The 26,455-nt window shown below is 47.6% G+C and overlaps 2 protein-coding genes across 2 annotated transcripts; one reads left to right on the plus strand and one right to left on the minus strand.

Moving 5' to 3' along the window:
• Positions 1 to 3,242: 3,242 nt before the first annotated feature.
• Positions 3,243 to 7,959, plus strand: LOC123189916 (beta-fructofuranosidase 1). Its single transcript, XM_044602434.1, has 7 exons — positions 3,243 to 3,884; positions 4,047 to 4,055; positions 4,248 to 5,119; positions 6,842 to 7,003; positions 7,087 to 7,313; positions 7,389 to 7,476; positions 7,567 to 7,959. Exons 1-7 carry the CDS (start codon positions 3,473 to 3,475, stop codon positions 7,765 to 7,767), a joined length of 1,971 nt encoding a protein of 656 aa, XP_044458369.1. The 5' UTR covers positions 3,243 to 3,472; the 3' UTR covers positions 7,768 to 7,959.
• Positions 7,960 to 21,096: 13,137 nt separating this feature from the next.
• Positions 21,097 to 23,719, minus strand: LOC123189917 (protein YABBY 5). Its single transcript, XM_044602435.1, has 7 exons — positions 23,101 to 23,719; positions 22,833 to 23,006; positions 22,541 to 22,730; positions 21,952 to 22,000; positions 21,762 to 21,837; positions 21,569 to 21,649; positions 21,097 to 21,440 (listed from the first exon to the last, which is right to left on the minus strand). Exons 1-7 carry the CDS (start codon positions 23,236 to 23,238, stop codon positions 21,360 to 21,362), a joined length of 789 nt encoding a protein of 262 aa, XP_044458370.1. The 5' UTR covers positions 23,239 to 23,719; the 3' UTR covers positions 21,097 to 21,359.
• Between the last annotated feature and the right edge of the window lie 2,736 nt (positions 23,720 to 26,455).

Consider the following 26,455-nt stretch of genomic DNA (forward strand, 5'->3'; position numbering starts at 1 on the left):
GTTCTGGCGTTCCGCCTGGAGCTGCTGACATGGAGACCGAGGCTGATGCTGATGATGACGATGACTATGAGCCATCTGGAGCAGAGCCCTCTTGGGAAAAGAAGCTCAAGCGCAAGATGAAGAAACTCTTCTGCATGGAGTCTCACGGTCAGTATATGACTCATGTGGCTGAGAAGCAGGCCAGGAGTCGTCACAAGGAGCTCATGCGTCAGTTGGGTGCGATCGTTGCCAGCGGTTCTGAGGGCAAGATCACTGATGAGGAGGAGTGGATTCAGCAGCACTGTCCGTGGACCGATTCAGACACCGAGCAGTTTCCAACTGAGGATGGCAGTGCAGACGATCCCGCCAGGATGTGATGATAGAGCCCCTCAGTTTACTATCACCTGGAGCCTTAGCAGCGCTCTTTGCCTTTTTGGTGTCTCGATTCCAAAGGGGGAGAGAGCTTAGGGAATTGTCGTTGTCGAGTTGCGAGCGTGTGCTTGTGTGTGTTTGCCTTGCATGTCTTTCTCGCAAACTCTTTTCTCGTGTTGATGCTTGCTTGTGTTGGTTTGGTTGTGCTCGTGAGACTTATCTATCATATGGTGTAAGACATATGCACCCTATCGCATCTTATTAGCTTATGTATCTTGTGCTATTTATGTTATGCTCATATTACTATCTGCTTTAGTATTATCCTTATTGTGCAAGATATGCATTGTTCTATAAAATATAGGGGGAATGTTGATCCTAGTATGTGCGCCGTGCAGTCCAAAGCACTTATCTAGATAGCGCACATCTAGGGGGAGCCCGTCTATATTTTAGAGATGTGGGGTTTGCTTATGTCCTATATTTTCCCCTTTGTGTAAATCCCGTATTGTCATCAATCCACCAAAAAGATTATAAGGGCATATTTATCCCTAAGATATTTTGGTGATTGATGACAATGCTTTTGCGGACTAATCGTGTGCCTTGAGTATTTCAGACGTTTCATCACTAGGCACAAGACGGTTTTTGTCCCCCTTGAAGACTATTGAAGACGGCGTTTATCTATGTTTTTTTCCGGTGGATTTGAGTCGTAGGAAAGCCGTACTATTAAGAGGGGTCCGCATTGGTGAGGCTAGGGCGGAATCAGCACGTACACATCCCTTGTGCACCCTCTGAGCTTTTACGTTTCGTTGAAGGCTCCCTTTCTGCCTTCTCCCTGTGGTCTGGTCCCAGCGGTAGTACCGCGAACCCCAGCGGTAGTAGCGCTCGAGAGCTAGAAGCGGCAGTACCGCTCCCCAGCGCGGCAGTACCGCTTGGAGCTCTCAGTCGTAGTACCGCTGCGGCTCCGTGCTCCTACCGCCTCGACTCGAGGTCTCTCCTTTCGTGTCGGGTTTTGCGGCACTTGCTGCGGCAATAGGGGCGGTAGTACCGCTCCTAGGCGGTAGTACCGTTCCTACCACCACGGTAGTACCGCCCTGGTTCCAGGTCCCTCTGCTCCCGTTCCTCTCACTGCGCGGCAGTACCACGAGGTGGACCCTGGACAGCGGTAGTACCCCCCAGCGGTAGTACCGCCCTGTGCGGGGCTCAGCGGGGGTAACGGTTGGATTGTCTCCCCCTTATAAATGGAGGTCTTCTTCTCCAAGTTGACTCACCTCGTTTCCCCCAAGCTCCATTGTTACTCCAAAGCTCATTTTCGTCCGATCTCTCTCCCTAGCCAATCAAACTTGTTGATTGTCTAGGGATTGGTTGAGAAGGCCCAGATCTACACTTCCACCAAGAGAAATTTGATTCCCCCACTCATCCCTTGCGGTTCTTGTTACTCTTGGGTGTTTGAGCACCCTAGACGGTTGAGGTCACCTCGGAGCCATATTCCATTGTGGTGAAGCTCCGTGGTTTCGTTGGAAGCCTCCAATTCGGTTGTGGAGAGAGCCCCAACCTTGATTGTAAAGGTCCGGCCGCCGCCTCCAAGAGCACCAATAGTGGAATCACGGCATCTCGCATTGTGTGAGGGCGTGAGGAGAATACGGTGGCCCTAGTGGCTTCTTGGGGAGCATTGCGCCTCCACACCGCTCCAATGGAGACGTACTTCCCCTCAAAAGGAAGGAACTTCGGTAACACATCCTCGTCTTCACCGGCTCCACTCTTGGTTATCTCGTGCCTTTACTTGTGCAAGCTTTTCGTGTTGTATCCTTAGCTTGCTTGTGTACTTTTTGTTGTTGCATCATATAGGTTGCTCACCTCGTTGCATATCTAGATAACCTACTTTGTTGCAAAGTTTAAATTGGTAAAGAAAAGCTAAAAATTGTTAGTTGCCTATTCACCCCCCCCCCCCTTGTAGTCAACTATACCGATCCTTTCAACTAGAGTTTCAGACCATCTCTGGACTTATCTCCGAGGTGTCGACAAGTGAAACCAGAGATACAACCTCGAGTTCCAGGTTGAACAATAGGATGTCCAGGGCATGACAGACGAGTATAAAAGTAAAGTCCAAAGCTTCAAGTTGTCCAATAGCTCTGCGTCCTGGACCTTGGCATTGGAGTCCTCGACCTCGCGTGCTTCTTCCTTTGCTTATCTCTTGTAATGAAGGAACGTGTTCTTCCTTATTTTTCTCGACGATGGCTTGGTTGATCTCACACCTTTGACATCCTCCCTCTTGCTTATTTTGTTTGGCTCAAACATTAAGATGCAACAGATAGGATGGTCAAATAATATATCATCCTTAAGAGTGGACTCTAGACACACGTAATGGAGAAGATTCATCTTTATATGTTATATTTACATGTACTCCCTTCGTTTTTTTTAGTCTGCATATAAGATTTGATCAAAGTCATACTTTACAAAGTTTGAGTAACTTTATAAGAAAATTCAACATCTACAATACCAAAGTTATATGCTATGAAAACTAATTTGATCATGCATCTAATAATATTGATTTCATAGTGTGAATGTTGATATCTTTTCGTACAAAGTTAGTTAAATTTTATAAAGTTTGACTTTGATCAAATCTTATACGCAAACTAAAAAGAAACAAAACGAGTGTACAGAAAGAGCATGATCCTTAGCTCCTCTCTTACATGCAAAGGCACTATGTGGATTCCATGAGCCACACGAATCGGGTCCTGGTCTCTGACCCGTCCTCCTCCTATCCCCTCGGATAGCCGGTGCATGATGACCGGCCCCATAGACCCCGTTCACCCAGCGTACGTCTCAGACACAAGAGGCAGCCGTTTCCTTCCTTTTCTTTCCCGCCTCCTCCGGCAGCGATGTTTCCTTCCCAAACAAAGGGCTCAGAAAGATCGTCGATCGCCACACTGCACCACCTGTCTCTTCCATACAAGGCTCCGCTGTCTATAAATATCGCCCGGCTCCGGCGCTCCTTCTGCTCTCTCGACCGATCCAGCAGTTCATACTTTTCCCGTGAAACACAAAGCATAAACAGCTCGATCGCCGGATACATGCGTCTCCTCTACCATTAGCTCCATCAAGCCTAGCTAGCTAGCGCGCGGCGATGATCCCGGCCGTCCCGGCGATCGTGGACGGCGGCTTCCACGCCGCCCAGAGCGCGAAAGCGCCGCTGCTTCCGGAGACCAACCTCAAGGGTGGCCGTCCTCCGGCACGGCAGAAGCGCCCGTCGACCGTTCTCCCGGCCATCGCGTGGACCGTGCTCCTTCTCGCGCTCGCCGGGCTCGTTGTCTACAGACAACGGCATGGCGACGGCCAGGCCGCCGCGCCGGGAGACCAGGTCGCGGCAGCGGGCCGCGCCGTGGAGGTGGCCGCCTCCCGCGGCGTCGTGCAGGGCGTGTCGGAGAAGTCCACCGCCCCGGCGCTCCTCGGCGGCGGCGCCTACGACTGGACCAACGCGATGCTGGCGTGGCAGCGCACGGCGTTCCATTTCCAGCCCCAGAAGAATTGGATGAACGGTAGATACGTCGCCATCGCTCTTCTTCCGTCCAATTCAATACGCTGAAACTTGGATACGTACGTCTCTGATACAAACATTTCCACTTTGCTAACTCGGTCTTGCGTTTTTGTCACGGACGTCTTGTGGGTTCCGATCGATCTCTTCTCATCGACGTCTCCAGATCCCAACGGTAAGTTGTTGCCGCCGGCCGATCAATCCAGACATGCACATGCATGCTGTGAAAAAATGCTTTATGGTTCCAACGTTTCTGGCTAGACGGTCCTATCAATGCACGACCCAATGATCGTGCGATCTACGTACTAGCTTTCATGTCTTAACTGTTGCGAGTTGTGAAATTCACGCGCACCGACTGGTCTCGCAGGTCCACTGTATTACAAGGGATGGTATCACCTCTTCTACCAGTGGAACCCGGACGGGGCGGTGTGGGGGAACATCACGTGGGGCCACGCCGTGTCGCGCGACCTCGTCCACTGGCTCCACCTGCCGCTGGCCATGGTGCCCGACCACTGGTACGACATCAATGGCGTCTGGACCGGCTCGGCGACGCAGCTCCCCGACGGCCGGATCGTCATGCTCTACACCGGCTCCACGGAGGACGGCGTGCAGGTGCAGCTCCTGGCCGAGCCGGCGGACCCGTCCGACCCGCTGCTGCGGCGCTGGGCCAAGTCGGAGGCGAACCCCGTGGTGGTGCCGCCGCCGGGCGTCGGGCTGACGGACTTCCGCGACCCGACGACGGCGTGGCTCAACCCGGCCGACAAGGCCTGGCGGATCACCATCGGGTCCAAGAACCAGGAGCACGCCGGGCTGGCGCTGGTGTACAGGACGGAGGACTTCGTGCACTACGACCTGCTGCCCACGCTGCTGCACGTCGTGCAGGGCACCGGGATGTGGGAGTGCGTGGACTTCTACCCGGTGTCCGCCGACCCGGCCGCCGGCGTGGGGCTCGACACCTCCGCCGCGCCGGGGCCCGGGGTGAAGCACGTGCTCAAGACCAGCCTCGACGACGACCGGAACGACTACTACGGCATCGGCACCTACGACCCCGCGACCGACCGGTGGGCGCCGGACGACGCGGCGATCGACGTCGGGATCGGGCTCCGGTACGACTACGGCAAGTTCTACGCGTCCAAGACGTTCTACGACCCCGTGGGGCGGCGGCGCGTGCTGTGGGGGTGGATCGGCGAGTCCGACAGCGAGCGCGCCGACGTGCTCAAGGGCTGGGCGTCCCTCCAGGTTAGCAACCAACCCACTCAACATTGGTCTCATTTCGTTCCTGGCAATCGACCCGGTGGTGTTACGGTACGTCAGGTACACAAAAGCTCTTGAGATTGTTTTCTGACAAGGAACTGAACGAGGAGCCACCGATGTCCGATGGATCGTCAGAGCTCTGAACTTGTGAACCAGAGCTCGAAACGTGGCCATGGCAGTCTGTGCAACGTAGTACGCACGTTGTTCTGTCTGAACTATTGAAATGCTAGAGCCGCACTGTCTGTGCATCAGTCTCTGGCCTTGTCCATGCACATGCGACCAGGGCTCCTCCCTGCTACTGTACGCCATAAACCCATTGACTTTCACCGGCCACGAGGTGCATGCGGGCATGCATATACGTATATAGGAGTATATAAAACAAATCAAATCCGTGCGTGGGCCCTCGGGCCCACATCCATTTATCCAAAACGACGAGCTGCACGTCTCTCTTGCCTGCTTAATAATTAGTATAAAATTATTAAAACAAACCAACTGTCGAGAGGGCCCAGGCAGATCTGCAAGCGTCCAATGGACTGGCGCGAAATGCAATTTGTCTGCAATGGTTTCCTGGTGATGACCGCGACTTCTCTCCGATTGTTTGAAGCAACTTGTTGCCTGAGGAGTCAAAGGCTCCAATTCGTACGTGTAACGTGCCTTGGCTGGGTACTTGAGTTGGGTTTTACTTGACGCCGAAGGATTTTGAGTTTAAAATTCGAATGGAAATGTTCAAGGTTTCCTTCTGATGAAGAAGGCGTGTTCATAGTGATCCAGATTAGTCAACGGGAACTCCTTCTGATGCACTAACCAAAAGATCTCTTAAAAAAACTTTCTGCTGCTTCATTTCCTTTTACTTGTCCATTTCCAGGCGGATAATGTTTCTATACAAATAACTTGCGTATTCCACCAACTATATTCCTTTCTTTGGCAAAAGACTCGCCTTTTTTCATATATTTTTGTGCGGGGAATCAAGGCGTTTTTATTCCAAGACAATAGGGTTTACAATCTGCCATTACAAGTTCTTGAAGAAAATCTGAAGCTCTATGCAACCAACAAGCGTCGCTTCTTCGAGCAGTCCGTGCATAATTTGCAGGACAACGAGCTACCCTCTTTTGGTGATCTAGCCTCTTTTCATTTATTAATGAAGCTAATGAAAGTTCATATGTATCGAGGGTTCAAAAGGGAGGGGAAAATACCACTACTGTCACCCGCAATGACACAGTTTCCGCCTTGGATTTAATGTTTGCCTTATAAACGTACACGCCTTTCTTTCGTTCAAGATCTTCCAAGCAATGGCCATGGTATTCTAGCGAAACGCTGTCGTCGCAAGCACGTGTGGCACTGTGGCAGCATAAAGATCTTAAGACATGTTTTTTCTCGAGGGAAGGAAACAAAACTGTTGGTTTGCCTTTGTTCAGATTCAACCAACTATATATAGGTACTGTCTTGCTTAGTTGATCGATACGTTGCATACTGGCATCAAGGACCGTGACACATACTCCACATGTACTCTCTTCGTTTTAACGATTGATGCAGTAAACCAAGTTCAGTTTGCTATATCCTCGTTTTACGGTCTCTCCGCAGAATGTTCATTCAGTCCTCTTCGGTCACAAACTCACAATCGCATTAGTTTTGCCTTTCTTAAGTCGTACCGCAGTATAGGCAGCACGTAAAGCCCGGTAATTAACCACATTCCTTACCAACATGCAGTCATTCCCGAGGACGGTTCTCCTGGACACCAAGACGGGCAGCAACTTGCTGCAGTGGCCGGTGGTGGAGGTGGAGAACCTGCGCATGCGCGGCAAGCGCTTCGACGGCCTCGACCTGCAGCCCGGCTCCGTCGTGCCCCTGGACGTCGGCAGAGCAACACAGGTGAGTTGCAGGCCCTCTGTACTGCATCTCTTCGTTCTAGATCGTCTTCAGAGCACCAACGTTGACAGTCGGCCCTGGTGCAGTTGGACATCGAGGCGGTCTTCCAGGTGCAGGCGGGCGCGGCGGCGGGGGCGGAGGCGCCGTACAACTGCAGCGCGAGCGCCGGCGCGGCGGGGCGGGGCTTGCTCGGCCCGTTCGGGCTGCTCGTGCTGGCCGACGACGGCCTGTCGGAGCAGACCGCCGTCTACTTCTACCTGGTCAGGGGCGCGGACGGGAAGCTCAGCACCCACTTCTGCCAAGACGCCTTCAGGTATGCACGCATCCATCTTAATCTGCACGCGCTCCTAATTACATCGACCTTAATCTGCACGATCTTGATCGTCAGGTCATCGAAGGCGAACGATCTTGTCAAGGCCGTTTACGGCAGCTCCGTCCCTGTGCTCGACGGAGAAGATCTGTCGGTGAGAATACTGGTACGTTTCTTAAAGGATTCGATATATCATGATTAGTTGGTCTTGACTCATCGGTTACATACTGATTTTGTCCGTGGATTTTTGCCATAGGTCGATCATTCCATCGTGGAGAGCTTTGCTCAGGGCGGGAGGACATGCATCACATCGCGCGTGTACCCTACGAAGGCAATCTACGACTCTGCCAGAGTTTTCTTCTTCAACAACGCTACAAATGTTAACGTCACCGCAAAATCGATCAAGATCTGGGAGCTGAATTCGGCCTACATCCGTCCATATCCATATTCATCATAAGTAGGCCGGCAAGCAATGTTTGCCTCGATAGTTTGATTGTATACAATGTAGGGCAGCGGCTCTTTTGTTTTCTTTACTTTCTTCATTTTTGTGAATATATTATAACGGGAAGTAATGCTGTTGGTGGACTACAGGTGTATTCTTTGCCACAAAATAAGTGGTTTTCTGTGTCTGAATAGTGTGACTAAATAACTCAGGGGCTATACAAAATGAAGTAAAAAAGTGCAAATGATAAAGGATTTTGGGAATGTAAAAATGAGAGCATGATGAATACAAGAACATGTTTCAAGATGTTCTGCCCAAAGCGGTGGTGCCACATGATGTGGGATACAAAAAAGGGTCATTGGTTCAGACAACCAAACGTGCCGCCCCTGATCCAAAAATGTGAGAACTTGGCTAACCCATCTGCATGGGTGTTCGTAGCTCTACCTTCAAAAGTAAAATTAAAAGTGTGAGAAGAAGCTCTAATCATAATCTCGCTAATGATAGCATTGTACCCTCCTCGACTGCCTTTGTGAATATCGTTGATTACCTGCTTCGAATCAGACGCTATGATGAAGTTGTGGTGCGCCAAATCTTCTGCAAGTGCTAAACCCTCTCTGCAAGCTATTGCGTCCAACGTCGCTACATCGATGATCCCCAAGATCACTAGGCTGATCTGCCTAGAAAATTTCCTAGCTCATCTTGGTGCGCTGCCGCCGCTACGCCTCTTGCATAGGCGTTGGAGATCCCGACATCGACATGAACTTTGGCGAAGCCCGGTGGTGCGCACATATGTGGTTTTGCTAGCGTCCAGGGCGGGGATCCGATGCTACTAGGCCTGGATCTGGCCCCCACCCCATTCAGCGCCTTACGCGCCGGTTACAGGTGTTTGCACAAACTTGCCCACTCCCCCTCTTCCTTGGGATCGACCCATTTAACACTTTTTTTTGGTTCGCAAACATTTGTCGCGCGCGCCAGTTCCTGTTCGACTGGTCCAATCAGTTTTTTCTGTCCGGTTTTAGGAACACTCTACAAGGTTCCATCAGGTTTTCCAGAAGCGCTTTTTTTCTGGTTTGTTCCAAGACGAGTTTGTATTGTTTTTCTTTCCCATTTTATTTTTCTTTTTCAAAATTCCTGATCTTTTCTTAAATTTAAGATATTTTTCAAATGCATAAACATTTACAAATTTACAGATTTTTTCATAGTTTTTTTCTGGTTTCTTTATACTCATTTTTCAAATGCATGAATTTTTTCAATTTTGTGAACTTTTTACAATTTTTTGTGTACTTCTTTCAAAGTTTTCATGAACTTTTTTGAAATTATGAGTTTTTCAGAACCTAGTTTTTTTCAAAGTCCAATTTTTTTCAAATGCATGATTTTCAAATGCGTGAACTTTTTGAAATATTGCTTTTATTTTTCAAAATCTGTTTTTTGAAATCCGTGAACCATTTCTTCAAAGTCCATGAGAATTTTCTGTTTTTTGAAAAAAAATCACATGCGTGAACTTTTTTGGAATTTATGAACTGTTTTCTACCCCAGTTTTTTCCCTCTTCAAATTTGGTCTATTTTCAATTTTATGATTTGTTTCCAAATGTTTATTTTTTATAGTTAACGGTCAATTGTCAGTAGTCAACTGCTCAACGGTCATGTTGTCCACGTGTCAACTTCAACTAGCAATCCAGCGAATGTCCACATGTCAACGCACCAGGCATTGCCGGGTCAGCCCAGCACGCGCGCGGGGGCGCCGGTAGATCTATCTGGTGCTATATAGGCACTTGTTAGGAGCTCTACGGATGTGGTGTGCCTCCGTCCGGGTTTATTAGGCCTAAATACAACTTCTCTTAGACCAAGATACATAGTAATTTGCTCACATTAATTCTTCAATTCCACTCCCAATGCACTCTCTCACATGCATGCAGCCAATGAAAAAGCAGGCATGAAGTGTATTAATTTTCCAGCCATGGCACCAACAACAATGACTTTTAATACAACCAATGAAATGGTTGCATGCATGCACCTTTTCAAAGCGGGGCCTTATAAAAGGGGACATGCTTGTAATGCTGAGAGGCCTAATAAACCCGGACGGAGGTAGTACTAGCTAGAGAAGGCCACGACAGGCCGAGAGCAATGTTAACAGACAATCGGGTGTCGCACTTTGATATGGGCGCAGGTCTGGGGAGCTCCTTTTTTTAGGGTGAAGGACACTTTATTGATTAATTGGGAAGTTCAAATGAATACAAAAAGGGTCATGTGGATAGCCCAGCCACAAGTGGCGACCCTGGTTAAGAGAAATCGAAAATTTAGCCAAGCTATGAGCTTCTTTGTTTGCGTCCTTACGTTCGAAGATGATATCACATGCTTTCAAAAAGCTGCTAATTCGCATTGATATCTTGAACTGTTGCGCCGTTCGTCCCTCGTGAGCCATGCTTTATATCATTGACAACACTCTCACTATCACATGAGAAGATGATTTTTCCTAGATTCAAATCTTGGGCAAGTGCATGCGCTTCTCTACATGCTAGTGTTTCATGACAGGCTATGGGTCATTAATGCCCGGAAAAGCCATCGCCGAGGACCCTAAGAGAAGGCCCTTGTCATCACGGCATACAACAAAGGATGCGCCCATGCAGCCATCTCGGGAGATCTCTCCGTCCACATTGATCTTAAACATCCCTGTTGGAGGAGGCGTCCAAACCTAGTGCAGCCAAACATTTGCAAAGGGAGTAGGTCTCATCGGTCTAGGGGCATTCTTGATGCTCTCCAATTTAGCAATGAAGCATTGAATGAACATACGTGTGGCCACGGGACTTTGGAAAATAAACTCATGGATGGCCTTCTGCCTTGCTGTCCATATAGCCCGGAGAGTCACCGTGAGGGTGAAAACCTTGTCATGTGATAAAGTATCCATCATCCCTAATAGCCAATGTTTTGCGTTTGGATCCGTCGTAGCAATTAAGTGCTCAGCTAGGTCGCCATCAACCAAAGCCCAGACATAGCTCGACGTCGTGCACTCGAGCAAAGAATGTCGCCATGAATCTGGGGAGCTCCTAACGGGCGCTTTAAGCACCAGTTCTGCATCTTGGCGCACATGCGCCTCAGCTCATGGGCCGGCCCAACAACTAGACAAAAATCGCTAACCACTGATTTCCCTGGTTTCTATCGATCGAGTTTCTTGGTTCGGCCGATCGCGGTGACCGGAAGATGATTGATCGTGGTTGACCAGCCATTGACTTTCAAAAAATCAGAAAAAAATCATGAATTATAAAAGGGCATGAATTGAAAAAAGTTCAAAAATTTGAAAAGAGTTCATCAAATTTGAAAAAAGGTTCATCGGATTTGACAAAAAAAGTTCATGGGATTTGTAAAATTTCATCGCATTTGAAAAAAGTTCATCGCATCTGAAAAAAGTTTATCAGATTTGAGAAAAAGTTTGTCGAATTTGGAAAAAGATTCATCAAATTTCAAAAAAAGTTCACGAATTTGAAACGCAAAATTATGTATTATAAAAAGACGTGTAGCAAAAATAAAGAAAAATGGAAATGAATAAAAATGGAAAAAGGAACAAAACCGTTCCAGAAAAAAACAGAGAACAAAAGAAGTAAAAAGCTATACGTCAAAGGCTGGTAGCTGGTTGGTCATGATAGCCATTGTTTAACCTGGCGATCCCCTGTTTGAACAACGGCACGTACATGTGTAGTTTTGTTGTTCTTTAAAACAGAAAAAATGGAACGTGGGCTGGTCCAGCACAGACAAGGGGTGTGCGCCCTGTACCGCTAAGCCTATAACAGGCGCAGCGGGCGCCGTTTAGGAATTGCCGCGGGTATGTATCGCTTCATCGGAGATTGAAATAAGGTCTCACGTCAAGGAGTGCCTTCCCAGTCGGCTAGTATTGGCCGACAAATCTTCCTAGTTAGTTCTTTCTAGTTTATGTTTTGTTTTTTCTACTTTTGTATATTTTTAAAACATATACATTCCAAAACTTAGCTATTTCAAACAAAATCAATGACCATGAATTTGAAAAATGCTAATGCAGTGCAAAAATTTGTTAGCGCACTTTTAGTAAAATGTGGATAGTGTTCCAAAAAAAAAATTTGTGACACCTAAAAATTGTTCATGCTTTTTCGAAAAATATGTTTCATTTTTAAAAATATTTACCATTCAAAAAATGAAATTTACATTAAAAACAAATATTGCTCATATAAGAATGTTCGTAATTTTTTTAAAAATGATTAAAAATGTAGAAAATATGTTCATGTAGTTTATAAAACAAGTTTTGTATCATTAAATTTCTTTCAACAATGTGTTTGAAAAAATAATTACCACATATTTGAAAATATATTCAAAGCATGTGTTTTAAAAAATGTTCATTATTTGTTTAAAAAATTTCAAACATTTACACTGTTTTTCAAATGTATACAGAAAAGAATGTACAATGCATATGGAGAAAGAAATATCCATCAAAACATATTTTGAAAAATGGTTAATTATATATTTAAAAAATGTTAAACATCCGTAAAAACTATGTCATATGTATACAGAAAATGTACAATGTATGATAAACTGTAGACTACAAAAAATATGTTTGAAAAATTGATAACCTTGTATTTGTAAAATGATAAATGTGTATAAAACAAACGTTCCTTATGTACACGATAAATATAAAATGTGTATGAAAAAGTATAGACATCCAAACATATTTTCAAATGTTAATTATGTATATGAAAGTTGTTAAACATGCATAAAAATATTCTTCTTGTATAAGAAAAATGTACAAGATGTATGAAAAAAGTATATATGAATTGGGAGAAAAAGAAAAAACAAATGAAACCCAAAGAAGCCGCAAAGTCAAACACATAAAAAGTAAGAAAGAGAAACCAACAAGTACTGAAGAAAATGGGTGAAAGCTGTAAACACAGCGAATTAAGAAATGAAAAAAACATTGCAAACTGATGGAAACCAAAAATATCACAACGAAAGCACAAAAAAACAATGAAACCAAATAGTTCCCTGAAGATAAAAAGAAAAGAAAAGAAAGGAAGACCGGTGGAAATCATAAAGAAATCAGAGACATAATGAAAATAAATAACCATTGAAAACTGTAAAGAAAAGGAAAGAAAGAAAGAAAAAGCAATGACATCACCGTAAAGAACAGGAAAGAAAGAAAGAAAGAAAAAGCAATGAAATCCACAGAAAACCATAAAGAAAACACAGAATAAAGGAAAGAAAAGAAAAAAACCTTTAAAAACCAAAGAAACCCGCTACGAAAAACACAGAAAAGAAGGAAAGAAAAAGGCTGGTGAAAACTGTACCAGTCCTACCGGTAGGTAACAAAGAAGAAGAAGAAGAAGAACCAACGAACAACTACAGCCAGGGAATGAACGTCTTCTGGTTTGCTAGCCAAAAAGAGAAAAAGCGATGCGAGGGGAAAAAACCCTTTATGCAAGATTAGCATAGGGCTCGCACTAAGCGAGCGCTTTGATTCAACAACTGATGGCTTGATTGAGACAGAGTAATTTTGGAAATCCATAAAAGAAATTACTCGTTCGTAAAAAGGATCAAGATGAAACAAAATAGAATATTTGTGATTGTGTTATATACTCCCTCTGTTCCGAATTACTTGTCGCAGGTATGAATGTATCTAGATATATTTTAGTTCTAAATACATCTATTTCTGCGACGAGTAATTTGGAACGAAGGGGAGGGAGTACTCGTTAGGATCAAGGTGTTATAATGTATTAATTCTTGAAATCTAAGTATGTGGCGCAGAAACGGACAGGTGAAGCTCCAAACGCGTTGCCTGGTTACAGAAACGGACGATATGCTTTCCCGGGCAGCCCGGGCACACAGTTGATGGAGGTGTGGATAACTTGACATGCCTCTCGCCGACCAAACATAAACTGTCGTATCAACGAAACGACGCTAGAAGCTATAGGTGGCTACTGGTGCAGCGCCTATCTAGCGTACAAATTTTTTGCTTACATTTGCGATCACGCGTGCGGCAAGAGCGAGCGACGTATCAGCGGGTGCGCGCAATTCATCGCCTGATACGGCCCATCAGGAGCAGGAGCAGGAGCAGGTGGCCGGCCGGCGCCACGCCCGCATCGGATGGGAAGCGAGGTAGCACCAAACAGTGCAAGTGGCCGCGGCCGCGCCTCCTCCTTGCACCGAAACAGCCGAGCCTGTGGCCGGAGGACGAGCACGCCGAGGTGGCGCGTGCGCTGGGGGTGCTTGCACGTCGCAGCGCAAGCGGAAAACATCAATCATTTGACCCCTCTGGGAGGAAAAAACAAGCAGCTAGCCGCATGATGGACACGGCCGGCCGGCCGGCCGGCCCGTTGTGTGCAAGAGACGGTGGGAGTGGACAGATGAGATGGAAAGCTCAGGGCGGGCAGAGGATCGAGAGCAGAGGAAGCGAGGGAGGCGGGGAGCGCCGAAGAGGTAGGTGCCGACGTATAGAGTGTAGGCACTACGGTAAGCAGCGGAGGCAGGCAGGACAGGCTAGCGCACTAGACATATGGAAATGCTTGCACCGTTAATATCCCTGTAGTAGACGGTGGCGCGCAGGGATCCATCACATCGGCCAATGGCCCGGCCCGGCCCGGCCCCTCATAATTTCGTGGCAGCGGGCGGGGGCCCATGATGCTGCTGCCGCCTCCGGTACTACGCGCCATCCGGCCGGCAGAGGTAGCTGCTGGTGCTAGCAACTCGACTAAGACTGTATTACGAAACCGCCCCTCGTGCATGCGGGATTGCGGACGCGGCGCTGCCTATACGCCGGTCGAGGCCCCTCCCTACTGTGGCCGACCCCGGGCAGCCTTGACCCCCGTCCTGCGCCGCGGCAGTGCAGGCTTTCGCAGGGCTGCCGCTGGCCTGCTGCCTGCCTGCGTGGCCTCAGTTCTGATCGTCGCCTAGCGCGGCGTCTAAGCGGCACGCTGCACTGCGCACGCCTGACGCGCACGCCGAACGATGCGCGCGGGTACGTACCGCGGCGTTGTAGCCATGCGTGTAGCGCCCTTCTGCTTGTCGCCGTGGGGTATGGTATGGGGCGCACGTACTTTCCTACAGATAGGGACTCGTCACGCCGGTTCGGTTTCCCACCGGATGTGGATGAAGCCATGAAAGCAGCTACTAGTTTCTCGAGCGATCGAACGAACGGGGAAGGGAGTTGGGAACGGACGCCTACGCCCCCCCGGCCGGGCGTGCTTTCGCCCCTCTCGCGCGCGCTGCCATAGAAGTTTGTAGCAACAAGCCTTGCAGATGATCAAGGTAGAAGAACGCATCAGCAATTTTGTCGAGCATATGTGTTGGACGGCACTGATCATGAACGGATTCTGATGATTAGACTTTACCAGTCGACCTACTACTGTGCAATGGATTGGATCATTCGACGGCTGTACTAATTAGGGGTGGACCGGGCTAGGTCCGTCAAGACAACAATAATACTCCCTCCGATCCAAGTTGACGCAACTCTAGTACAATTAATTTGGAGCCGAGGGAGTATCAAAATATTTCTAACAATGTATCTAGTGATATTGATTTCACATTATTATATGTTGGTATTTTTCGCTACACGTTTGCTAACTGTTGATGAAGTTTGACATTTTAAAAAAATCTATATGCCCTAAAATATTATCTACCATTAGCTTCCTTGCGCTAGAATACATCCAACCAAGTTGAAGTATTAGACTTGATACAATTGCTCATTTTCTGGATTTATTCTAAGATTTTTATGTTATTCTTTCAGTGATAGGCAATGCATTATGTTTCAAAATTTGCTCCCTCACACCGGCGCATTCATTATATTTTGTAAATCCATTCCAATAACTAATCGGGTAAAAATGTGTTCAATAATATGCACTCCCGATCTCTAGGTATTATTACACACTATTATTCTAACATTGTAGGATCTTTATTTGTGATTCTTCTGTTATGTTTTCTAGTATATTCACTTCGGTAGTAAACATATGACATTTTGGTTCTGGGGCACGTTCTCAAATGGACAAATTTGAAGAAAAAAAATCACAAATATGAGCTAGTGGAAATTATAATTGTGTGTTATTATTAAAATGATCATGAGAAATCAGGCAGTAATAGTTTAGCATCATCAAAACTAAATATTTTTTTAGCATACCATGGGTTGGAGTTAGAGAAATCTGACTGCACCCATTCTACCAGACATCTACTCCCTCCGTTCCAAATTACTCATCGCAGAAATGGATGTATTTAGAACTAAAATACATCTAGATACATCCATATCTGCGACAAGTAATTCGAAACGGAGGGAGTATTTATGAAGAGAGCCTCTCCAACAACCCTCCCCCCCCCTCCTCACCCACCAAACAACAATACCCCTATTTTACTCTCTCTTATAAGCGCATATAATTTCATGGTGTACATTTTTTTAGGAAACATATATATTTGTACAAAATGAACTATCAAATATAGACCGTTTAATGTCTAAAACGGCTTACTTTTGATACAAAAGTAGCAGCTAATTTCACGACAGATGCACATGTCATAAATAACAACTATATTTGGTATATATGCAATCTGAATATTGGTCAAACATCTATTGATATAGTTTCATCTATTTGTTGACCATAACTTTGTTGCCAATTACCAATTGAGTGATCTTTTTCTCCAAGTAAAGAGAAGTTCTGCATGACAAAGATACGCTGTATCGACCAGACAAGGTCATGTTTCACCAGACAATGAGATGGATCATGACAACTTAATTGATCAACCGAGTTTGCCGCTTTTCTGTAATTGGGTGTTTGGTAGCTTGCTTATTCGTGCAATCGGATCATGATTCAAACTGATATAATATCTAGTGTCCTACACAAATAAGATGAAATATCATAGGACAATTAGAGCCTACAACCAAGGTTATGCATATTTGGGTTTGCCGAACAAGATAAAAATGTACACTTTGTAAATTCATTTTCATGTCTGCTTTAGTTTAAAAACTAGCATCATGGTTCGATTTTTTTATTGTGTAGCCCCATTTGACATGGATGATGTGCTTGTTACACGATTCTACAAAATTTCAAAATATCATTAATTAATATTAATTTATATTTTTTTTATAAAATGGATCAATAAAAAACAATGATATTTCAATGTATCGTTTCTTTTATATTAACTGCCATTCTGTAGAAAATTACACTACAACTAAAAAAAATGGTGTGGCGACATAGATCGCCTGGAAGGTGGCTTTGGGTTGATCCATGTATTTGTTTTTGTCAGGCTTTGTTGTATAATTTATTAAAATGGTTGTTTCCATGGCTCGATGCCGAGGCCGGTGGTTATCCTCCCTAAATGACTAAAACCTTAAAAATATTGACTAAATCAAGTTTGGGGGGTTTTGGCCCCGTTGAAATGCTTGAGCAATGATATCACAACTAGATGTCTTAGGGTCTTACGATTAGATTAACTACATATTTGCTTTTTTTGTTATACGAGATTAGCTTTAGTCTGTTACTTCTATTTGGTTACGTACACTTGATATTCCTGTGCAATATGATTGTCTTGTTTTTTTGAAATAACCACGTATATATTCCATTAGTGGACAAACTTATTATAGAGAGTACATATGGGGTCACCACGTGAGACATACATAGGTGTCTTACATTTTTTTCACTAAGCATCCTCCTACCGGTAAAATTAGAATTTCACGAGTGGAGAACTTTGTGCCTCGCTGAATCGTTGTCCACCATTGTCCTCCACCATCACCAAGGCAACGCCGGAGAAAAAGGAGAACAACCACCATACGAAGATCTCACTAGTAGAAAATGGAGCTTTAAAACCGGTTCGTAAGGGCCTTTAATGTCGGTTCTATAACCGGCACTAAAAGGTGGGCACTAAAGGCCCCCCCTTTAGTACCGGTTCGGCACGAATCGGCGCTAAAGTGCCACCACGTGGCGTGAGCTCGCGCTCTAGTATGGGGGACCTTTAGTACCGGTTGGTGTTACCAACCGGTACTAAAGGTTTTTTCTAAAAAAATTTGAAAATTTTGGAATTTTTTTGATTTTTTTGATTTTTAATTTTTCTGAATTATTTGATGATTTAGTCTTTAATCACCTCTCTTAACTGCTCAAGTGTGGATCACTCATTCCAAATCGCCTAACTTCCCGGCCGGTCACCCATCCTGAGCATGCTTAACTTCGGAGTTCTATTCCCCCTACATTCCAAGTCTGCACTTGTTATTTTCCTGACAAATGTAAGCTGTCAATCATATTAACCCTCAGCAGTTTAGCTTGAGCATTAGGTCACATGTTTCACCGTTTGAGTATGAAACTATTATTCTAAAAAACAGTAATTATTTAGTAACACTAATATTTCTTGAATAAGTTTGACCATAGTTTCCACACTTTGACCATAGTTTGACCAGATTTGACCAAAATTCAAAAAATTGAAATAATTATTTAGTAACACTAATATTCTTGAATAATTATGTAGTAACATTAATACTTCTTGAATAAGTAGTTTGACCAGATTTAACCAATTTTTTTTAAAAAAACTAAAATTTGACCATATCTTTTTTTCCTTTTGGAATTTGAGGATTCCAAAAAATTGCAAACAGGCCATAGGCCGTCTCCATCGAATGCGGATTTTCGTGCTGAATTTTTTGATATATCATACGTTTTTTTTCCGACATCGTATGCAAAAGTTATAGCCGTTTTACATTTTCGCTACACTTTTTGCAAAACATGTCCAAATTTAAGTTTTCAAATTTTCCTAACTAGTAGATGTAGTAATATAACTACCTCTTGAAGGATTTTATTTTTTGAAGTTTTTATCATTTTCTTTTGATTTTTTCTAAACTGAAATGGCGATACACGGGGGTAGAGTTCGAAAATTGCCCTATAGTCCCGGTTTGTGTCTCCAACCGGGACTATAGGTCAGACCCCTTTAGTCCCGGTTCGTGGCACGGACCGGTACTAAAGGATAGCCCTTTAGTACCGGCTTGTGCCACGAACCGGTACTAAAGGTGATCGTGGGGCCCCGGCCTGACGCCAGCCTGCCACCACCCCTTTAGTACCGGTTACTAAAGGTTCAACACGAACCGAAATTAATGCATAGCCATTCGAGCCGGCACTAATGATACCATTAGTACCGGGCCAAAATCGAACTGGGACTAATGTGTCTCACATTAGGTCATTTTTCTACTAGTGTCTGAGGGAGCACCTTCGCATACAAGGATGCTTTTCGAGGCGATGAACCCGCACTAGTAGAAAAAGGGTCTAATGTGAAACTCATTAGTCCCGGTTTGTAATTGAACCGGCACTAATGTGACCATTAGTACCGGTTCCAACGGCTAGGCGGGCGGCGCTCATTAGTACCGGTTCGTGGCGAACCTTTAGTACCGGTTCGTGCCACGAACCGGTATTAAAGAGGTTGTGGCCTTTAGTACGGGTTGGTGACTTCAACCGGTACTAAAGGGGGGTCTTTAGTACCGGTTGGAGCCACCAACCGGTACTAAAGGTGGTGGCCTTTAGTACGGGTTGATGGCTCCAACCGGTACTAAAGACCCCCCCCCCCTTTAGTACCGGTTGGAGCCACCAACCGGTACTAAAGGTGGTGCACTGCCACCCGCAGTGCATAATGTTTAGTCCCATCTCGCTAGTTGAGAGGAGTTCGCACCGGTTTATAAGCCCCGCCGCGGCTACCGTGTCGAGCTCCTCTCTAAGCAGGCCTTTGTGGGCCTATTGCAAGTCTTCTGCCCTGTGGGGCCTACTGGGCCGTACGGGCTTGCATCCTGGCCCAGCTAGAGATTGGGTTTCTAGTCGTACGCAGGCCGTGCCGGCCCAGTAGGCGGGCTGTTTTTACTTTATTTCAAAAATAAAAAAATCCTTACCAACCGGGACTAAAGGTCCTCCAGACCACGGCGCGCCTCGTGCCACGTGGTTGCCCTTTATCACCGGTTCGTGCTGAACCGGTACTAAAGGAAGGGGGGCCTTTAGTGCCCATACTTTAGTGCCGGTTACCGAATCGGCACTAAAGGGCCTTACGAACCTGTGCTATTGCCCGGTTCTGCACTAGTGCGGACCGCCGCAAGCGACGAGACCGAGGCTTTGTGGCATGTCGGCCGGGGTTCTTCCCCGTGTCTAATAAATCCCGACGCCATCAACTTCATCCAACACGGCTGAAGAAGCGAAACGTCGCCTCCTGCCGCCATCCACGTATCCATTGCAAGACACCAAACACAACTACAACAGCCAACGCCAATGCCACCCAGAAGAGTGCCAAGCGCCGACCACTAGACACAAATCTCATCCGATCCGAAGACCGGCAAGAACACCGAGCCATCTACTCCCGGGCGCCGCTGGTTAGAGCATCACCTATCTCCTTGCCGGAGGGAATCGCCGGGGTCCTCGTCCAATCCCATGATCGGAGCGGCGGACGGGAGGGACGAGGACCCTCAGCAACACCGGCGGAGAGAGGCAGGCAAAAATCGCCTCGCGGATCGCCTTGGAGCGGTTCCTGCTGGCAGTTAGCGAACCCGGTAGGAGAGAGGTCGGGTATGATTGTCTTGTTTGGGTAGGTTGTTGTACACAGTTCGAAGCTGCTTGAGAAACATCCAATCCTGTGATAAGTATATATAGTGCTTTAATGCATTTTAGGAGGTCTTTAGAGGATTAATTTACCCAACCGTGTGATAAGTGTGCCTCCAACCCTGAATTTCGAAAACACGTGACTTAGCTCCTTGGCAACCACTTATGTACAATACAACAACTTTTGTATTTTGAATAACTTATTTACAACAATTTCTAGTTAGCAATAGAAATTCTCGGACATAACTATTACTCCTATATGATTTTCGCTCTTCATTATACAATTCTATTGGTTCCTCAAATTTCATACTCCCTCGGTCTATTGTCTAGATACATCCATATCTAAGACAACTTTTTCAGGACGGAGGTAATACTCCCTCGTTTCTTTTTGGTTTGCATATAAATTTAGTCAAAGTCAAGTTTCGTAAACTCTGACTAACTTCATATTAAAAAATATCGATGTTAACAATATGAAGTCAATATTATCGGATGCATTGTGAAATATATTTTCATACTACGTAGTTTTAGTTTTGTAGATGTTTATATTTTTTTGATATAAATTTGGTCAAACTTTGTGTAGTTTGACTTAAAAAAATGGAGTGAGTATGATTTGAGCTCTTTATTACTAGTGTCATGTTGAAAGATCCAAAATCCTATAGTAACATACATGTCACTAGTAATTTGAGGAATTCGAAGGATAAAAAACCCGCACATGTTCAATTATTCAGCAGACATGTAATTAGTAGAAAGCCGAAGTAAGGAGTTAGGATTATGAACTAATTTAAAACGATAATGTGAGGCAACTAGATCGATCTATTTTATGTCCATAAGATAAGAGGTGGCAAACACAGCAACCTCATTAGCTGATAGGCGAACATATAGGACTAGGGAAAGGGCAAAGGACAGGAAGAAACAACGAAAACTAGAGGAGTACTCGTAGATACGATACGATACATCTCAAGATCTCATATGATCCCCCCAGCACCCTAGCTAGAATGCAGCGAAATTAAGGCAATATATTCTATGGGAAGACGCTAAAACGGAGTGGCGCCCATGCTAGATGCCGCTGTGGCTGCTGCGGCCGCCGCCGCTGCGTAGAGACTTGTCCTTGAAGAGCATGCAATCCCCAGCTCCGTCCTACGTACACAGCACAAAGGGGAACATAAGTGCTAGCTGCTCAGGGCCTATGCTCGTTAGCTCAATCTGATTCTGCACGGACATAGATACTATATATAGGATTAGGTTTTAGGGCCTCCTTTACTTACCAGCTGGCTTTGGATGCTGGTCTTCCTCATCAGGCCTTGGTCCGGCATCAGACCGAAATGGATGTGTGGAAAATGAGCCCACTGATGCATACAGACGATCGATGAGAAATACACAAAGCATTGAACAAATCAAAGATCGAACCGGATCCGATCAAAATGTGTATTGAGAAATAGAGAAGATGAAGTGCATTACATTCTTGGCAGCTGCGCTGAAAGCCTCCCTGTGGGTGATGTCCGGATTGTTGGCCTTGATACGCTGAATCTCGTCTCTGCATATACATACATAGGAACCCATGCATCATGCATATGCATTTTGCCAGAGAGAAGATGCAAGCTAAGACGGGGAACTAGAATGAACCATGCACTGATCAGTGATCACTCACTTGATGAATCGGTTGTATGCCGAGGGAACTCTCTGCCGCTTCTCTGGATCTGCAGAATCACGGCAAGCAGCATTAAAATTAAATAAGGAGAAACACTTGGTAGCTTCAGGAACAGCACGGATCAAGGAGAAGGATCAGACAAATGCATCCTGGTGGCCCATTTGGTACCCCTAGAGTCGTATACCTAACTTAGAGAGCTGATTATGTTTCTGATTCCTAATGCTCACTGCATTTATTTAGTTTAGTTCTCCTATATGCATATAGTATCACACACTGTGCATATGTTAACGTTGGAGTTTGGGGTAAAAAACCTCCACGGACAAAAGGTACTATTGAGCGGGTGAGCAAACTATTCATCCGGCCTCTTCCACTCAAAAACTCCTTTGACCGCCCAGAAAGAATCCTTAAAAGAGAGACAGAATGCATAAAGAGGAGCTGTATGCTATGCGTGGCGTGCTACCAAGAACAGTGCAGCTGCACATGCATGCTCCGGCGCCCGGAGCTCTCTTCTCCCAGTCCCAGGGCATGAAGGTGCTTTGACTAGTAGCTAGTACGTACGACCGGTAGCAGAACTGAGCTCGGCACTTACGCTTAGTCCCAGACGCAGCGCTCTTCCTCTGCGGGGTCTCCCTCTGCGCGGGTTTCTCCGGCGGCGGCATCATGGACATGGCCGGCGTGTTGATGGCGCAGCTGTTGCTGCTGCTGGTGATGCTGCTCACGTTGGGGCTGGCCTGATCAGTCAGTAGGCTCGACGGCGCTTGGAACGACGACATTTCATCCTGCAGGAGTCGAGTTAAGTTAGCAAATATCTGCCATCAGTTCAAAGACGCTGTACAAGTTAAGAATCCAACGCATAATGATAGGTAGGTATATATTCATACCAGGAGCCCGTGCGGCGACGCCGGCGAGGTCGGGGAGAGGAGCGACGGGCTGAAGGGGAGCTGGTTGGCGGTGGCCGGGAGCAGGAGGTTCCGGAGGTTGACGGAGAGCAGGTTGGCGCAGTGGCCGCATCGCACGGCGACCGTCTTGAAGAGGCTGCTGCACGGCACGCCCACCTGCATGCACACGCCACACGGACGACGAACAAGATTGTGAGACGAGAGAGGGTGGAAACGAGCGAACTCAGGAGCTAATCTAACGGAGGCGTACCGCGAGGATGGTGTCGCAGAAGTTGCAGTGGACGTAGCACAGCTGCTCCTGCTCGGCGAAGGGGGGCTGCTGCTGCTGCTGCTCCGCGAGGTGGTCCGGGAAGAAGCTGGTCTCGGACTCCGCGGGCGACGACATCATGGTGGTGGCCACAAGCAAAGCCGCGTCGCGTACAGTAAGCGTATGTGTATGCGCCCACCACCACCTGCTAGCTAGCTTGCTCGGCGTGCGCTTTGATCAGGAGAGGGGGTGGGGGGAGGAAGACGCCGGAGGAGAGGAGAGGAGAGGAGAGGAGAGGGGTGAGCAGTGGTGGGGATGGGAGGGGGTTTATATAGTGGGGGAAACGGCAGTGGGGATGGATGGATGAATGGATGCGCATATACTCTAGTCTTGTCGACGAGACGTGATGAGTTGAGGTGAGGCGATTTGATTTGATGGGCACTCCTGGTGGATTTGATTGACCTGCCCGATTCGAGAAAGCCTCGGATCTGTCGTCTGTCGTCGTCGTCGTCGTCGTCGTTGCCTCTGGTGATTTGAAAGCCGGGATCCCCACCTGCTCCTGCTCGCCCGCGCGAGAGCCAGAGCGGGCGAGAGAGGCAAGGAATGGGAATGGAGGGAGGTAGCAGGGCGAGTGAGTGAGGGGCAGATTGGGAAAGCCGAGGGGGGCAATAAAGCCAAAGCGTCCAGTCCCGCTCTCTCCTCTCCATGGACAGGGAACAGTGGCTGCAACAGTGCCCGGTAGCTAGCATCTTGGGACTGTTCCCTCTGAAAAGCGGGCAGGGCCGGAATGCGTGGTGGGGATCCATCGCCCGCCCGCCGCAGTGGGCCGGCCCACCTGACCGCCCGCTCCGGGACGTCGTCTCTGGCCTGCTTTGCTCTGGTGGCAGCTCGCTCGGCGCGTTCGGCACCACAGTGCCCACAGTCCTGTTCCGCGCTCGAATCGGCCGATGATCGCTTGTCCATCACTGTGTGAATCTTGGTGATCTGGCGGGCCTCCCGCGGTCAAAGCGGACAGCGATTCTAGCCGGAGCGCGTCTGTCCGGTCCGCCCTCGCAGAGGCCATGCATTTTTTTTTTGATTTATTGACTGGCTTCTCCGATTATCTAGCTTCGGTTTTTGTTTTGTTTGCCGCCGTTGATTGATTAGCGGCTGCCCGCCGGTGCCAAGCCTGGGCCTGGGCGGGGCTAGCAGTGAAATCGCAGCGTCGATCATGGCATCGCATGCACAGACACCCGCAGGCTACATGGGCTACTACCTGGCGAATTGATTCCCCTCCGGCCGGCGTGATGCAGATGCCTACTAAGTACGTACGTAAACCCTCGTCCCCTTGCCTGAGCGGCTAGCTAGCCAGCAGCTTGGGGGCCTGCGCGCCATGCATGGGGTTTCGCTCCCTGCGTCGACGTCAATGCGTGCCCCCCGCCGCCTGGCCGTGCGTACGGGGCCGGTGTCTCTCTCTCGCGCGCGCGAATGAGACCAAATGGACGGACGCATGGTCCCCGGCCGGCCGGTGGCGGTGGCTAGCCCGCTGCCGCTGCCGCGCCCGCCGTAGCCCGGCCGGTGCCCAGAGAAAAGAAGCACGTACAAGGCAGAACGGGCGGGAGCCAAAGGGAGGATTCGTTCGTTGGGGACCGGTTGATCCGAACGCCCGGCCCAACCGAACGCGTCCCCGTGTCGTCTTCTCGCGCGGCGGGCATGCATGTACTAGGTGTGGCGCTGCCGGCCGGCTAGAGAGCTGGCCTTTACTCCTTAAGCACACACTACTTATACTCCTATAGTAGCGATTTGCAGCGGCGGACCCGCGTGCACTTTAGCTCAGGTGCGTGTCGGCATCTCGCAAATGTGCGCAGGCAAGTCCGGTCGGTCCAGCACAAAGGTGCCTCTGCATGACACTGCTTATAGTGGCGTGTCTGTCCAACGCCTTTACCTCGCCGTCGCCGGCGCCCTTTTCTTGCATGGGGAGACTCAACGTGACAGCGGAAATGGGCTGCGGAGGAAACGGAGCTCGGTGGCTGGCCTGGCCTGGCCAGCTGAGAGCTCCGCTTTGTTTCACGCCTGCGCCGCCGTACAGTTAGCTGCTCCGATCGAGGCGTATACGGAGGCTGGCTAGAGCCAGCAGCCGTTGCCAAGCTACCTAGCCCTGCATGGCATACAGTATACTACGCCGTTAAGCATGCAGGACAGTTCTGGCAAAGCAGCAGTCATGAGCATCTAGGTCAACTTAACTTTAATCATGTTGGTTTTGAGAGGGTGGCATCACTGGCATGAGCAACTAGGTAGTAGTAGAAACTACATGATCTAACCTTGTGGTCACACTGACATTCTAGCTGCTACTTACTTCTACCGAGAAAAGTTCATATATAGGTTGATTTCTCAAAGCATTTATACTACTAGAACCAAGATTCCCACCCGTGCTTGAATTGGTCGTGATATGTTGTAGTATGTGACCGAGAGGGCTACCAACCCAGTTCTCGCGTGAGGACAATGCGCATAAAACCTGAATATTCGCTATAATATTAGCACCAAAGAAAACAGGGGTAGGCAAGTTATTGTGAAAAAAATGACGCCATTGGAGCTAGCTGTGATTGAAAGAATGATGGCCTACAGGATTACAGAGCCAAGTGGTGTAGATAGAGAGAACCTACAATCGGGTACCTATTACCCTGCAACTTGTAGCATGCCTACCATTCCTATCCTAGCGTAGCATCTTTGAGGCTAGAGAGAGAAAGGTCTTTGGCGGAAGGCGTGCGCCTCTTAAGAGCATTAGACAAAATCCATCTCTCAAACACCCGCGGACGTGACCGGACGCATCCTCGAGCAGTGATCGGCCACGCCTTAAATTAATCATTCTGCATCCGAGTTTTCATGTTTCAAGCCCTAAATCCATACAATACATGCAAAAAAAAATCCTACGTACTACATACCATGTACTACCCTAGCTAATCTTCGTTGTCAGAGATGTGCGTCGGTGTCGGGGTGCTAGGTGGGCTCGTAGGAGGCCTCCGGCTCATCCTCCTCCTGCTCGACCTCATCCATGTAGGCAAGCATCTTCGCCTCATCCGCGGCCTGTTGCGCCTCCATCTTCTGCTGGTGACGGCATCTGGCCTCCGCAGCCGACTCCGAGTGGAGGGCATCGAGGATGGCCTGCTGCTCCGCCTGTAGATCCGCATCGCCAGCGAGCCCACATCCTCCTCCTCCTCCTCCTCCTCCTCGTCCCCTCCCCCAGATCCACTGCATCCGGAGGTAGCTCCGCGGCGATCCGGGCTTCGTGCCTTGCCCGGATCTGCTCAAGGAGCTCTAGCTGGCGCTCAGGCGTTAGAAATGGGTAGCTACTCACCCAGTGGTGTGGGGGCATGGCTAC

This window comes from Triticum aestivum, chromosome 2A (assembly GCF_018294505.1).
Source record: "Triticum aestivum cultivar Chinese Spring chromosome 2A, IWGSC CS RefSeq v2.1, whole genome shotgun sequence".
Taxonomy (NCBI): domain Eukaryota; kingdom Viridiplantae; phylum Streptophyta; class Magnoliopsida; order Poales; family Poaceae; genus Triticum; species Triticum aestivum.